Raw genomic sequence first — 16,531 nt, forward strand, 5'->3', positions numbered from 1 at the left:
GGAGAGTGGGGGGGGGGGGGGAGACGCGTGCGAAAGCTAGAGGCATATGCCCCTGAGATCAACAGATAGGATGGTTGGGGTAGATGGAGGGAGGCGGAAGATTTATGGCGAGTATGTGACATGATATCTGTCTTCGACAAAGCACGCCGCCGGGCCCTATTTGGACAAGGCATTCGGTCGGCGGCATATTGTGGGCACAAAGCCGCCGCCGCCGCATGGGGATGTGCCATCACAGTAGATTCCACAGGCGGCGTGCAAGTCGATATGAAAACAGAACGCACTCCCTCAAGCAGGCGCAGAACAAACACCGGAGTTGCGTGTTACGAACGAATGGATGGATGGATGTGTGTTGTTTAGTGGCGCAAGGGCCAGGTGTGGCCAAAGAGCGCCATGACTGATAATGATGTGTTAAGCGCTGATTGGTGAGTTACGATGATGGGGTGTAACATGGCTGTAAAGTGGCCTAAAATTAGTCGCTATCGTAGAAGCATAAAACGATATATAGGTATAAAATTATGACAGTGATACGTGGAGTGGTCTCTGGGTATAGGACGAGTGACAAGTGATCATGGGGCTAAATTCATGAACATGGAAATAGCACATATGCCTCCTTAAAGCCTTTGAGCCCAAAGGCTGGGAGGCAGGTGCTTTCTTTCAATGCAGCTACCGCAGCAGAACCCTCTGTTAAGAGGCTGTGCTACGGATTTCCTGGGGCTATAGTATGAAAAGTATGTACAGCTTTTAAAAATTGAAACAGTGATTCATGTTTAAAGAGAGGTTCCATACCTATAATCATTTGGGGATGAAGTGGAATTTGTTGCCGGTGAGGTAATGGAAAGTGCTTTTTCCTATTTGCATCTAATTCTCTGCATTGCATCAGAATGTGAAGCACGGTAAGTGGCTCACCACACTTATCACAAATGGGTGGATCACCACCTGACAATAGGTATGCGTGTGTACTGTATGTGTGGCCTATTCTAAGTCTGCAAAGTATTACTTCCGTGTGGCGGTTCTTTGATACCGGCGGCCAGTTTCCAAGATATGGCTTGATAACATGCAGTTTATTTTCTATTTCTTTATCCCACAGCCGCTGCCAGAAAGCCCTGAGCGTTTTCCTTATGGAGGGCCTAAGGTCCATTACAGGGACAGTGGTGGAAATGTCTGCAGCGTTCGCGTGGACGGATGTGGCTAGCTGGTCAGCCAACACGTTTCCTGCAATCTCGCGGTGCCCCGGCACCCAGCATACTACGATATGCTGCCTGGACGCATAGGTGGTGCATAATGCTGAATAGAGAGATACAATTATAGGATTTTTATATTTCTTCACAGTTTTCAATGCGTTTACGACGCTCAAGGAGTCTGTATATATAACTGCCTTTGGCATATTTAATTCTTTAATGTGTTTAACGGCAGCCAATATGGCGTAGGCCTCTGCTGTAAAGATACTTGAGCTCGTGTGCAGAACACCGGTATCCGAAAAGGATGGACCGACTGCTGCGTAAGATACGCCAGAATTACACTTTGATGCGTCTGTAAAGAATTCAGGACAGGAGTATTTGTGTTGCAATTCCAGGAAATACATTCGTATATGCGCGAGGGGAGCGCGCTTTGTAATAGTTATGAAGGATGTATCACACTCTATTGGTTGCCACTGCCACGGTGGGGGCCGTATAGCAGGGGACATAAGGTGGTATTGAAGCAGGGGAAAACTTGTTTCTTCAGCTATGTCTCTGACACGCAGTGAGAAAGGCTTTGCCACTGTGGGTCGGTTGCGAAAAAGTTGACAACTGGACAAATCGTTTATGGTGTTATACGCGGGGTGCTGACTGTTTCCGTTTACTCTAAGAAAATACATGAAAGACGAGTATGTTCTCTGCAGTTGAAGTGACCATTCATCCGATTCAACGTACAGACTTTCCACTGGGCTTGTTCTAAAGGCACCTGTGGACAGGCGAATTCCTAAGTGGTGGACAGGGTCTAGCATCTTCAGAGCAGTTGGAGTAGCCGACTGGTAAACTATGGCTCCATAGTCTAGTCGTGTGCGTATGAGGCTTTTATACAAGTTCATGAGACATTTTCTATCACTGCCCCAGGTTGTGCGTGAGAGCACCTTTAAGATATTCATTGTTTTCATACATTTTATTTTAAGATACTTTATGTGCGGTACAAAGGTTAATTTCGCGTCTAAAATTATGCCTAGAAATTTATGTTCCTTGTTTACAGGCAGACGCTCACCATGCAAGAGAATTTCAGGATCAGCGTGCAGGCCTCTTTTTCTCGAGAAAACGACACATGTGCTTTTCTGTGGGTTCAGTCTGAACCCGTTCTCGTCAGCCCATTTGGAGACCTTGTTAAGAACAAGCTGCACCTGTCGCTCACAGATTGCAAGAGAACTTGATTGGAATCCTATCTGCACATCGTCAACATATGTGGAATAGAAGATGTTACGTGGTATGTATAGACGAAGAGAATTCATTTTTACTATAAAGAGCGTGCAGCTGAGCACACCGCCCTGCGGCACTCCTGTTTCCTGTACAAATTTCCGTGACAAAACATTGCCCACTCGAACACGGAATGTGCGATTAGACAGATAGCTTTCAATAACACTAAACAAATTGCCATGTATACCTAACTGTGAGAGGTCTCTCAATATCCCAAACCGCCACGCAGTATCATAAGCTTTCTCCATATCTAAGAATACTGATAAGAAAAACTGCTTATGAACAAAAGCTTCACGAATACGTGCCTCGATACGTATGAGATGGTCACTGGTGGATCGACCCTCGCGAAACCCACACTGGTATGGGTCGAGGAATTTATTTGATTCGAGGATATGTAGTAGGCGACAGTTAATCATTTTTTCGAATACTTTGCAGAGGCAACTTGTTAGCGCTATAGGTCGGTAACTTGATACAGAGGAAGGATCCTTCCCGTGTTTCACAATGGGAATTACAATAGCCTCCTTCCAAACAGAGGGGATCTCGCCGGAAGACCATATAACGTTGTATAGGTAGAGGAGGGTTTTCTGTGTTTCGGGTGGTAGTTGTTTTAACATCTCATATATTACGCGGTCTGAACCTGGGGCGGATGTATTACAACAGCTTAGTGCTACCTGCAGTTCTGCTATACAGAATGGATTGTTGTACGCCGCACTTTTAGCAGACTTTCTTTCAAATTTTTGCTGTTCAATTTGTGTTTTGTACTTTAGGAAGGTTTCGGAGTAGTGTGAAGAGCTCGATATGTATTCAAAATGAGCACCGAGAAAGTTTGCTTGGTCTTCAAGGCTTTCTCCGTGGCTGTTCACTAAAGGCAGGGAATATGTTTGTTGCCCATTGACTTTTTTCACTCTATTCCATACTTTGCTCTCATCTGTGTACGAGTTGATGCTTGATATGTACTTCGCCCAACTCTCTCGTCTTGCTTGTCGGCGCGTTCTCCTCGCCTGGGATTTGATATGCTTAAAGTTTTCTAAGTTTTCTGCTGTTGGCGAATCGCGAAGCAGCGCCCACGCTTTGTTCTGCTTCTTCCGTGCTTGCCTACACGCATCGTTCCACCAGGGAACACGCCGTTTGGAACCCATGCCGCTCGCTTGAGTAATACATTTACATGCGGCATCAAGTATAAAAGCTGTAAAATATGCAACAGCGTCATCTAAGGTTATACCGGACATCTCAGACCAGGTCATGTGTGTAAGAGTTCGGTACCGTTCCCAGTCGGCTGTGTCAATTTTCCACCGAGGGACCTGCGGGGGAAGTTGATCTTGTTTCGGCGTAGTTAGGATTATTGGGAAGTGGTCACTCCCATATGGGTTGTTAAGCACGATCCATTTAAAATATGGTAAAAGCGTCGGCGATAAAATGCTAAGATCTATGGCAGAATATGACTTGTTGGCTAGGTTAAAATATGTGGGTTCCTTTGTATTTAAGAGACATGCTCCAGAAGAGAAAAGCATCTGTTCAATGACGCGACCTCGCGCATCACAGCGTGGATCGCCCCACAAACTACTGTGTGCATTAAAATCACCGAGAATCATATAGGGTTCTGGGAGCTCATCTACTAATGATTCTAAGTCGCGTCTGTGAAGCTGATAATGTGGTGGTATGTACAAAGAGCAGATGGTAATGAGTTTATTTAAAAGTATGGCTCGAACGGCCACGGCCTCAAGGGCCGTTTGGAGCTTTAAATACTGACACGCTACACTTCTGTCAGCAATAATGGCTACACCGCCAGATGATGCGACAGCATCCTCGCGGTCTTTGCGGAATGTAACATACTTTCGGAGAAAGTGTGTGTGTATAGATTTTAAGTGTGTTTCCTGTAAACACAGCACTTTTGGATTGTGTTTTTGGAGGAGTTCCTGCACATCATCAAGGTTTCTAAGAAGACCTCTGACGTTCCATTGAATTATCTGTGTATCCATGTTGGTAGTAAATAGGTGCTGTGTGTACAGAAAAGAAGTAGTGATTATGTAAATTACAGAGATTTATTTACAGAGCCCTTTCGAGGCCCTGTAATCAGGGTCTTGCCCTTTCTGGAGCGTTCGAGTGAACCTCGCCGCTCCTTAGGCGCTTGGCGCCCCAGGAGGATAGGTGTAGTGTCCATTGCCTCTTGTGAGGCGCCGGACACGTGCTCTTGCGAGCGGGAAGTTACCAGCGAGGGTCCTGCCTTGGAGGGCAAGACCCCTGCGCCCACCAGCCCGGAGGCCGATGGGGCTCCCTGAGGGATTTGGCTGCGCCGGCCGTTGCCAGCGCTGGAAGGGTCCTGGGAAGTTGAGGCAGCCTCGGCTGCGCCCACCTTCGAGGTCGATGGTCCCTTCTCCTCGGTTGACGGAGCAGCGCTAGCTGCTACCGCCGCGGGGGCAGAAGGCGTAACTGCCGACTCACTGCTTGTGAGTCGGACAGCCGCCGGAGGCCGTTGTGACGCTGCCCCCTGACGCGCCACATCGGCAAAGGTTTTCTTGGGCAGGTATGATACCCGCCTCCGTGCCTCCTTGAAAGTTATGTTTTCCTTTACCTTGATTGTAACGATTTCCTTTTCTTTTTTCCAAGAAGGGCACGACCGCGAGTACGCGGCGTGCTCACCATCACAATTAACACAATGTGGAGTGTTCTGGCACGTTTCAGAGGAATGTTCTTTGTCACTGCACTTGGCACAAGTCAGCCGGCCTCGACAGTTCTGTGAACTGTGGCCGAAACGTTGGCACTTAAAGCATCTGAGAGGGTTGGGAACGTATGGTCGAACCCGAAGTTTGATATAACCGGCCTCGATGGACTCGGGAAGGACACTTGAGCCGAACGTGAGTATCAGGTGTTTCGTGTTGATCTCTTTTCCATCTCGCCTTATCTTAATTCGTTTAACATTTACAACATTCTGGTCACTGAAGCCCTCCAAGAGTTCAGCCTCAGTGAGCTCCATCAAGTCATCATCAGAGACAACACCACGGGTGGTGTTCATGGTGCGGTGCGGGGTTATAATTATTTGGGTTTCCCCAAATGACACTAATGTTGACAATTTTTCATATTGTTTTTGATCGCGGAGCTCCAAGAGGAGATCACCGCTTGCCATCCTCGACGCCTTATATCCAGGACCAAAGACTTCAGTCAATGACTTAGAAACAAGGAAGGGTGAGATAGTTCTTACTGGTTTATCTGGTTTTGCGGAATGGACAACATGGAAACGCGGGAACGATTCTTTTTGGCGGCCGAAAAATTGAAAGACTTCATCGGTGCGCCCTCTTTTCTGAGGGCGATCAAGTAGTGGAGGGAAGGAAGTAGCCATGTGTGGACGTGTAGTTTTCGGCAGCAACGCCAGCCACCCACCATGGAGTCCAACAAGGGGACGCTGCAGGGTCTGAAAAACAGGGCCTGCTAACGCCAGCTGTACGTTGCCGCTATAACCCAATATGATATAACCGAGGTTGGCTACTCACACAAGGTTAACCCTTGCTGCCAGGAAGGTCGGAAGTAATAAAGAAATGAGAAGGAGACAGGAAAGGCGGAAAGTAAGGAAAAGACGAAGGTTGTAGGGAGAGAGAGACAGGAAAAGGCAACTACCGATTTCCCCCGGGTGGGTCAGTCCGGGGGTGCCGTCTATGTGAAGCAGAGGCCAAAGGGGTGTGTTGCCTCCGCCGGGGGGCCATAAAGGTCCAATCACCCAGCATCAGCTCAACCCCCAGGATCCCCTTTTCCCCAGACACGGCTAAGCCGCGCACGGCTACACGCGGGAGGGTCCAACCCTCGTGTGCTCGGGTCCGTGGTGTCGCAACACACCAAACGCCTGCTGACGCAGACGCCCCTGCGGGGGTGTTACGAACGAGCTCTGTGCGTCCTGAATTCACCCATCGTGTATCGCGGTGTAACGGATAGCGTTGATGGAAGTCTACGCAGCCGTTTGCCCAAATGTGGCCGTTACATCGGCTCCTTATACTCGAAGCATGAAGGAACTGAAGAGTCTTGTCTTGAGAAGAGGGCGAATAAATCGATTCCACATTTTCGGAATAATATCAAAGTGAAAGAGAGTAACCGAAATCAAAGTTCCTTCAGGTGCTGGGACGGGTGGAGGGGCGTTAAGGGCTGGGCACAGCCAGAGCATGCGGTTAAAGGAACATGAGTCGTGACCACATTTGGGGCACGACTATAAGTGTTCAGGATCTATCTTGTTAACGGCTCGAGGAGTGGGATACGAACGGGTTTGCAGGAGTCTGAGTGTGGTAGCCTGAGGTTTGTTCAACTTGGGGTGAGGGGGTGGATTTCCTCCTGCCTAGTCGATAATGGGAAACAATTTCGTGGAAAGTACATAATGGATCTTTGTGGATGTTGACCTAGCTCCAAGCCTGGCCACCCGCGACAGCGCGGTGCGTGAAATCGCGCGCTCTCCGGTGGGCCTGCTCGTTAGGATTACATGCAAGCGGGTTAATTGAGCTATCTAGATAGGCTGGGAACCACGATATTTGGTATCTTCCTTCGCTGCTCTCCCTAGTCCTTTGAAGTGCTTTAATCACAATACTGTTTGCCTGTTCAGATATAATGGCGGACGAGAAGGATCTAACCGCCGTGCGCGAGTCCGAGAAGACGATAGCGGGAACTTTTGAGCTGTGAAAAGCCAGAGCGATCACCGCTTCCTCCACCACACAAACAGAAGCTGCATTGATCAGGTTGGCCCCCGCGTCAACCACCGAGACAGCGAACTTATCCCCACTGTCATATCTGGCAGCATCGACAAAGAGGGCATCTAGCTTCTGCTGATTGATCTTTTCAAGGATGGACTTGGCTCTCGCGAATCGTCTACCCTCGTTATGCACTGGGTGGATGTTTCGCGGGACGGGATCAACTATAATGCGGCTTCTGGTTTCCCGGGTCACGCTAACTTAGGTCGCCAGTTCATGCCTGGGTTGGATTCCCGCTTCTTCAAAAATCCTAATCCCTGGCTTAGTGTACGAAAGTCTCATTATCTGAGCCGCTGTGTGAGCTTCTATTAGCTCATCGGTGGTGTTATGGAGTCCTAGCTCCAGCAGTTTCTCAATGCTTGTTAACTGCTGAAGGCCGAGCACGCGCTTGAGGCCAGTTCTGATTAGGGAGTCGAGCTTGGTCTTTTCCGCTTTACCCCAATTAAGGTAAGGCGCAACGTAGATGACATGACTCAGGAAGAATGCCTGATAAACTCTGAGCAAATTGTCCTCTTTGAGACCACCTCTTTTGAGACGGGGGCTACAAATCTTAGGACATTACTAACCTGTCCAGTGAGCCTGTTGAGGGCCGTCGAGTTACAGCCCTTGGCATCAATGAGGAGACCTAGAATTTTGACCGAGTCCATCCTCGGTATGGGATGCCAATTTTTAGCTCGAATTTCTATCGACAGAGTTTCCAGAGGCGCAAGGTTTTTGACCCCCTGTTTGGACTGGCGGTATAACAATAGCTCTCATTTAGCGGGGGAGAGTTCAAGGCCCGTGTTTGAAAGAAAATCTTCGGTAGCCTCCAACGCGCTTTGTAGCGAGTGTTCGAACATGGCTAGTGATCCGCGCGGCGCCCAGATCGTGATATCGTCCGCATAAATGGCGTGACCCACGTTCGAGATTGCAGCGAGTCGAGTGCAGAGTTTGTGCATGGCTATATTAAATAAGAGGGGGGAGAGGACCCAGGCTTGCGGGGTGCCGCAGGTGCCTAGTTCGTCGGGTCCTCCCATGGCCATGCCTAGTCGGAGGTGTGCCTTGCGGTCCGCGAGGAAGGATCTGGTGTAATCATGAAACCGCTGGCCCAGGTTGAGAGACAAAATCTTCGTCAGGATGTGTTTATGCGCAACCATGTCGAAAGCCTTGGAGAGGTCCAGTGCGAGGATGATGCATCAAGGCTATTGTTTTTATTGGCCGTGATTAGACATATGTTAATCACCGAGTGTCACCTGACAATGAAAACCAGTACGTGTGTTTGACTGCGAAGAAAAGCAAGGTAACATTCACAATTATGGAAGCCTGCTTATCACCATCAAGTCGTCTAAAATGCGAGCGCCTGCGGGAAATTTCGACAATGACTCCACAGCTGTGGGTGATCTCAGGAGATTTCCATGCCCGCTACTGTCTTTGTGGAAGCTCGAATATTAACTCGATGACCAGAAGATTGTTCTCCCTTGGCTCGGAACGAGAACACAGTTAAATGATGGAAGCCCCACCAATCTTGGAGCAGCAGCGTGTCGTAACTGCCTCGAACTTAGCTTTGTTTCACGCTTCTTTAACAGAAGGGATCAATGGTTCTCGGACTGGAAACGCAGGTAATTGATCCCATCCCAACTTATCTCACGACTGACGGGCTGACTAGCTCCAATGTCTCCGGAGCCATCCAATGCACCAAATAGCCAAATTTTAAATTAATCGTGGAAGACTGCCATCGAGACGACATACCATGCAGCCTCGAAGATGCAATAAAAGGTGCTTTTGAGGTTGCCACACATTCTATTGTGAAAAGCCCCGCACGCATCGAATTCGACCTCGAACAACTTCGCGCGATTCGCCGCCATGAGGAACGAAGATACAGGCAAACAAAGTTCATTCATGATTTGAGATTGGACATAGGTACACAGAAAAAAATGTACATAATTCTACATAATTCTACATAATTCAACGTTTTTTACCCTAACTGCAACAAAGTTTTTTAGAATCGGCCCAGTGGTTGTTGATGACAGCATTTCTGCGTTTTACAGGTACTAGAATACAGAAGTTGGACCATGTTCTGGGCAAAATTTCCTCTTACTGCACGTGTCCATGCAGCACTTGAAGTCTGCTGGAATTAAAAGTGCGAAACTTGTTTATGGAACCAGTCTATGCTTGCTGACTACGAACGGATGCCACATTGACTGAAAGGTGATTAACAGAGAGATAGTGCTTCACAATCGTACTTCATTCTGTTCGCATAACCCAGTCAAAAAGCGTTAATCCCAACTTGCCAGAATCTCGGTGGTTGTTGCGTATTTCGGGAAACCGCGCAATTTAACCTGCATTTCTCTTTCTTTCGGTGAAACTGCCGTATCTGCATGCGTATTCACACTGAAAGATTTCCGCTTGCGAACAAGATCGGTGGTCGGAAAACGTACAGTTGCATGACAGAAAAAAGAAGCCCTTGCGACAATCGTCACGAGACCAATTTTTGTGGTTGAAAAGAAAGATCGACTGTGAGAAACCAATTCGCAAGAGCACGTGGGATTACGAGAGCCGATAAGGTACTAACGAAAGCCGCTGTCAGTTTTGAATATCCGGTCAGCCATTTTGTGAAGTGACGCAGACATGGCTGGTGGCATCGTTGTTTCCAGGTATACTTGCTGACGTTTCGTAATTAATCCCCTGCTCCCTATGAATAGAAGTTTGCAGTGCAAGTGCGCTATCTAACTGTGAGTTATACATAGGCATTAAAAGAGCTCTGTAATAAGCGTGCTTTTGTGTTTGCAGAGTTTATTGGGGTGTTTACAGCGAGCACGAAACTTTTTTTATTTATTTCTTTTTTTATACTTGAAACGTTCATTTAGATCAGAAATGGGGATCGCTCGCTATTACAGCATGTAAAAGCTACACCGAAAACTTGTAACAATAATAACGCTTATATCTTTGTAATCGCCACTACCCACATGCCTTATTTTGGTGCCATGTAGAGGAAGGAAGACATTACTCGGTCATGCTTGTTTCAAGTGCACAGAACGTGGCACGGCTGCGTCACACATACGGCACTCGGAGTAAAAGTTAGCCCCTCACTTGGCGTTGAGAGAGGTGTAGCTCGGCAGTACGTTTGTCGATCCGAGTGGACGTGGTTGCGTTTGAGAGAACTTGACCTTCCAAAGTTTGCATAATCTATCAAAGTGAAATGTTGTTACGGACAATTCCTAACTAGCATCGCCATTACCGGGAGTAGTCAATGAATCACTAGAACTAGAAACAGCAGGAACATAACACACAAGAGGCACGCTAAACGAAATAGAAAAAGTAAGTAAGCTAAAGAAAAAAAACAAAGAAAACAAGCAGCGAAATGGTCTGTAGCACCCATATCGCAAAGTGTTAGGCTTCGATAACTAGGTACAAAAATAAACCTCCTAAGTTGTCATGAAACGCCGGATCTCTTCCAAGACCTGTCATAACCTTTTTTTATTACCCGCAGAGGTGAATCTTGCTGCATGAGCCCATTCGTTTAAGCACGCAGCTTTCCGCGCACTTGGGCCAACGTAGACGGCGTCTTCTCGCGAATCTTGTTATCGGCTGCTGTGACTCGGCATCTCTGAGACGGTAGACGCCTAGGGAAAGACAAGCACCTCGAACAAGATAGCCAGCGGCATCGGGATAGTAGAACGAAGAAAAAGAACGACGCGTGACCATTTATTTTCATAGGAACGAAGACGACTGTCACAATGACTCGCCAGCCACTCGGATCCAGCGATTTGTCTAGGACTGCATTGGCAACAGCCACAAAGGCTCAGTATGAGACACCTCGACCGTTTTACCTCTCTAGGGACTAATTCTAAGCTACTGCCACAACATTCCACCTTATTTCAGCTCTTCATCTACGGCTGCTGTGCTGTAGTGGCAGCCGGAGTCATCAGTCCAGATTAAGCAGTGCAGTCATCATAATGCAAACGTTGTTCCTTTACGTCCTTCTCGCTGTTCTTTCTTGAGCAGTTTATTATAGTGTGCTCTGGTTTAGCTACCATTTTCTGATGTCGATGTTTTGGAACATTCCCCTAAGAAATATTCGGAAAAAAGAATGCCTGAACCATACCATGTGCAGTGACTATAAGTACAAATATGTCGCACAAAAACTGCGTTTTCCTTTCGTGACAATGTCGTTAATGCTTTTGTGTGTGCCATAAATCCAGGAAGGCATGTTAATTCTAAGGAGACTTTTTCCGCTGCCCTCCTTTTAAGTAGCAACATAAATTTACCCACTGGAAGTTTTTTCCTGTGCTGTAACTTGCTACACCTCTCACACTTGAAGGTTGCCCTTTCACGAACGACATTATACCATTAAACTCTTGTGAAAGCAGGAGCAAACGAAACCGTTGTGGTTTGCTGGAGAAATTTCTAACTGACGTCGTAAGTTGGGGCACAAATTACTCAGGGTGCCCCGGCCAGCTTTACTCAGAGTTTAAAAATATGCCGGTGCACTTTAAGGCGACGTGACCAAATGCATGTTGGTGGCTATTGTATGGAGCAAGCCTTTTGTACGCCTTTTGTATTCTACTTAATTGTATAATTAGTAAGACTAATTAAAGAACTTCCGAGCCAACAAAGTTAGGAAAAAATCAAATTAGAAAGTTGCGCAGCGGCTTGCAAAACGTCAGATAAACAGTTTCCAACTTTCTATCGATAAAGTATTAGTTTTTTTTTCCGCTTACTGCAGATGCCCGCGAAATAAAATTTAAAACATACCACGTGACATGCCCGCTTGCGCGCCGCGATTACAGTGTTCCCAAACGTTCCGCGTACAAACGGCCATAGCAGTTAGCAGGGCGTTGTGCCGCTTAAAAAGCCCCAGGGCAGCGACGCTGGCATTGTCTGTGCGATTTACGCCAGCAACCCTTATCACTTGCGTTGCGATAACGGTTGCCCTGCCACCATCTAACCAGCAGCACACCCTGCTAAATGCTATGGTCGTTTGTACGCGGAACGTGTGGGAACACTGCAATCACGGCGCGCAAGCGTGCATGTCATGTGGTATGTTTTAAATTTTATTTCATGGGCATCTGCAGTAAGCGGAGAACAGCTAATACTTAATAGATAGAAAGTTAGAAGCTGCTTAATCGGACGTTTTGCAAACCACTCTTTAACTGCCTAATTGGAATTTTCCGCCTAATTTCGTTGCTTCAGAAGTAGCTTAATTAATTTTGACTAATTATGCAATTAAACGGAATACAAAAGATAGTCTAACTTCCTCCATACAATAGTCAGCAACATGCATTTGGTCGCGTCATCTTAGAGTCCATCGGCATATTTTTAAACATTGGCTAAAGGTGGCTGAGACATCCGGTAAACCTAACACTCTGTAAACGAGATTCCTAAATTTTTATTTGGCTTAGTCCATCTGCTGGTTCTTATAAAATAAGTATCTCTACCAACTTCAAAATTAACTTTGGCAGTGTAGTACTATGTACTGCCGGAAAGACAACGAAATTTGAATGTGCAATCATTCCTTGATCAAGAGTATACACAATACCGGTTCAATACAGTTGAAAGTTGGTTGCGAACATTTTCTGTGCCAAATAATTTTGTGCGATAAAAGGCGCACGTTACACGCACGGGGGATACTCAGATTCCAAACTTAAAGTTATCTCTTTCTTCCGCGAGAATATGTCGTGAAACATGTGTGTGGGCATATCCCTGATTAAATTTGAACTATTTACTCTGGTGATTATGTGTTGAGGAAAACAATGGCCTGTGGGGCCATTTAGGAAAAGAAATTATTAAGAAAGGTATTCTCGCTCCCAAATTTTAGCATTGTAAATATGATGTCAACTCTCTGTAAACACAACGAGTTGTCCAGGAAATCTAGGAGAATATGTTGAAAAGTAGCCGCAAACTGTCCTGCGCCTGACAAGTGCTTCCGTCACGTAATAAAACTTCACGAACTATCAGAAAGCCCATGACATGAGACCGCTGGAGTACGACGGCCACTCGAAGTAAATTTCATACAAAGTGAAGCGTCCTTGTCTAGCGCGTAGTATCACCCACGGCTCACACCCATGTGATGTGGAACACCGTGTAGGCTCGAACAGAGGCGCTCATCGACTTACATGCAAAAGTTCAGCTACAGCAAGCATCACGCAAGCGTGCCGTGCTGGCCTGTGTCGCCGACCGTGGAGCTGGAGCAGCTTCTATTATTTCGCGGACTTCCGATCCCCTCTCCGCAGTTTGTGGTCGCAATCTCCTATTTTCCGCCAATAGCGTTTGCGTCTTGTCGCTTCCTGTGCCATTTTCCTGCAACGATTCCACGTCATGTTCTATCGATTCTCTGCCGCGCCTTTTCTTCGCTCAACCCGGAGCACCATCACCTTCGCCCTTTCCTCTCGCGCTCCACCATCTATCTGAGGTCGTAGCTCACTGTTTTGCTTTAAGTCCTCAAGATAATTGCACCAAAGAAGCCGCAGTGGAGACGCCCAAACTTCGTCTTTCCGGTGCCGTTCGCCTTGTCGTGCGTCTCTCCTTTGCCGCTGGCTGTTGAACCTTTCATCGCACACGTACTGGATGGGGATAGCGCCAGAGTCAACATGCCTGAGCTTTCCCTCGCCGCCTGTGCGCTTGTATACACAAGAGCAGTGCTCGCGCACACACTCGCGAACACAACTTTTGCTTCTCGTCTCTGCACTGACGCTCTTGCTTTCGCCGCATGCTCTGGAAATTGTCTGTTTCCGGCCGGAAGCCAACCTTCTGTGCAGCTCTCGAGCAAGGCGCCCTCACTCAGCCGCTGTGGACTTCCTGCCATAGGTGGACAGTTTTCATTTTTCCGGTGCGGGCGCGCGTGTGTGTGTCTGTGCGTGTGTGTGTGTGTGTGTGTGTGTGTGAAGGGGGGTGCTGGGGCCCGGCCAGCCTTCTGAACCACATGTATACTTGCACTTCAAACTTCGTGACGTCGAAGAATTGTTCACTGAAGTGACGGCCTTATATGAGAATTTACAAGACCTCTTTGTAGGAGTTCAATTTTACAGCCTGAGTCCTCTCCCACCGCCAAGAATCTGGCGTCCCTCGCTGGTGTAATCTTTCATCGTGTAATTGTAGTAGACTTCGCTATTACTAATACTGCTTCGCCTTTCCGTCGAAACTGCAGTCTCTCTCTCTCTCTTTACTTTGTGAGTCCGAGTATAAGTGCTCTTGCGCATGACTACTGTTGATTGTGATTTTAAGTTAATCCGGCTTGGCCTCATTTTCATTACTGAGTATACAGGGTGCCTCAACTATCACGCACCAAGACCTAAATAAAGAGCAGTTGCATTACTCGAAGAAACCTTGACCATATTGTTTCCAGTACAGCGGAGTAGCCGTCTGAAATTCTTCCGTTGCTGAAATTGATTTCGACAATTGCAAATATATTCTTATTCGAGAAGTACTGTCCCAATTATCGAAGTGTGAATGAGGCATTTGTAGACACCCCCAAGCACCCTCTAATGACATCTAACTGCTGTGTTTTCAGCGACGTACTAATTGCGTGCATTTCTTTTTTCCGAGTGGCAAACAAGCATCGCGAAATATGAAAACACCACATGACTGTGCTCCTACATGCACCCTCAGACAAGCTGATTGAAAGCAATTGCATTGCCTGTCACAAAATCGATGAGACAGCGCATCACCTTGACAATGGTACGGAAGGAGCGCCAACAGCAGGTTTTGCGGCTTTGCAGCTATTCATTCCTCTCCACGTCACACTTATTATCCGTATCTCAAGGCCGACTGATCCCATCGATAACAAAAGCCCCTTGATAACGGGGCCGAAGCGCCTTTCTGACCACGCACGAAACGCGAAAAGCAATGTAATAGGCATAGCATATTTCAAAATCACATTTAATAGCATAGCATATTTCAGAATGCGCGCGCAGCTATATTTCGTGCCATAAACTTGCTTCGGACCAAAGCCAAATTGAAAAGACAGTTTTAGTTTTCATGAGAGTGTATATATGCTACGATAACAGGTTTGCAGCAAGAAATACAAGCGAAATACACCAACTGGGAAGCGACCCACGTGTAGAAAAAAGGTAAAACCGACGTGTTTAAAAAGTAAATAACACCATCTAAATGAGCCCCATTGACAATCGGAATGCCTGCACAAAAACAAGAAAACAACCAAAAATACATCAGATTTCAGTGTGCCCGTATTATCTATGAATTTGTAAGCACCGCTGAACACCAGCTGCTGCTTAGAGAACGTCTTTGAATAGGTCTCCTTCTGCGGCTGCGCAGTCCAAGTCCGCAGTACAGCGTGGACTGCAAACACCTGCCGTTTTGTCACGATTAAAGCCTCGTCAAAACCTCCCCACAACGCCAACGAAATCTTTGAAAACTTGTTAAAAAATATAAGAAGAAAGAATGTTTTATGGCACTTGCAGGCGCTCATACAGTGCGGTGGAAATGGTAAGTGCATAGTTTACGTGGCTTTTATTTTTATTATTTTTTTATACACGTTACAATATCTGGGTCGAGACCTCCACTAAAAAAGAATATGTAACATGTCATGCACAGGAGGCTATGCTTCGTCTGTACCAGTATTTATTGGCTGTCTGTGGATTGAAAAAAAATTTTAAAAGTTAATGAATTAAGTTAGCGCACATATGACGTGGTGCCTAACAGTTCAGTGTTTTAGCTATTGAAAGGCGATACTCGCCACACGTGGCTGCCGGTCCTTCTTTTGTGCCACCGGTGGCCACTGGGGGTACCTAGAAGAAAATGAAGTTTGATTGACCTCGCAATTCTGCAGGAAGTCTCCCTGAAAGCAACCATGCGTATTTTGTGCGAGATAACTTTCTCATATTATTTTATAGCATACGCGTCGAGACCACGAGTATACCGGAATATGCGACTAGTCACCTGCCGAATGCTATACCTTATTTGCACCAGCTTTCATCAATTTTATTTGTTCCCATATTTGCCCTAAGAATGCAGAGCACACCACCACAACCACTAATATGTACATGTGAAAATACTGGTGCTTAGGAGGCGGGAATCATTGAACGTAATAATTAAGCAAATATTATTACGATAACAGATTATGCCGGCTGATCGGCAAGAAATATACAATAGGACAACGTAGTGAAATGAGAAAAAAAGAGAAGGAACACTAACTAACAAAGAAATGTATCATATTTAATGAACAAGTAATGTAACATACAAAGGGTATCATACAAACGCCACGCATTTTAACCTCCCTTTGTGTAGAAACTTGGCTTTTATGGGAGCTACGTGAATCGCGCGGCGTTTGCTTGGTCTAACTCTATTGATCTTGTATCGCTTGCTTGACGCGAGGTGCACCGATTTATGCATCAGTATTTGTTAAGCTGAACATTTTTGTACGGGTCT

At 46.6% G+C, this 16,531-nt stretch overlaps 1 protein-coding gene across 4 annotated transcripts in view; it reads right to left on the reverse strand.

The window, feature by feature from the left end:
• The window catches only part of LOC135902081 (uncharacterized), a 651,905-nt gene that overhangs the window by 395,354 nt on the left and 240,020 nt on the right, over window positions 1-16,531 (reverse strand). Inside the window, exon 3 of one of the 4 annotated variants that reach the window (XM_070537065.1) lies at window positions 15,721-15,891. The exons of the other annotated variants lie outside the window; for them this stretch is intronic. Coding sequence (XP_070393166.1) covers window positions 15,819-15,891 — 73 coding nt within the window. The 3' untranslated portion in view covers window positions 15,721-15,818. Of the gene's footprint in view, window positions 1-15,720; window positions 15,892-16,531 lie in introns of those variants that run through there. 4 annotated transcript variants of the gene reach the window in all.

This window comes from Dermacentor albipictus, chromosome 4 (assembly GCF_038994185.2).
Source record: "Dermacentor albipictus isolate Rhodes 1998 colony chromosome 4, USDA_Dalb.pri_finalv2, whole genome shotgun sequence".
In the NCBI taxonomy this organism is placed as follows: Eukaryota; Metazoa; Arthropoda; class Arachnida; order Ixodida; family Ixodidae; genus Dermacentor; species Dermacentor albipictus.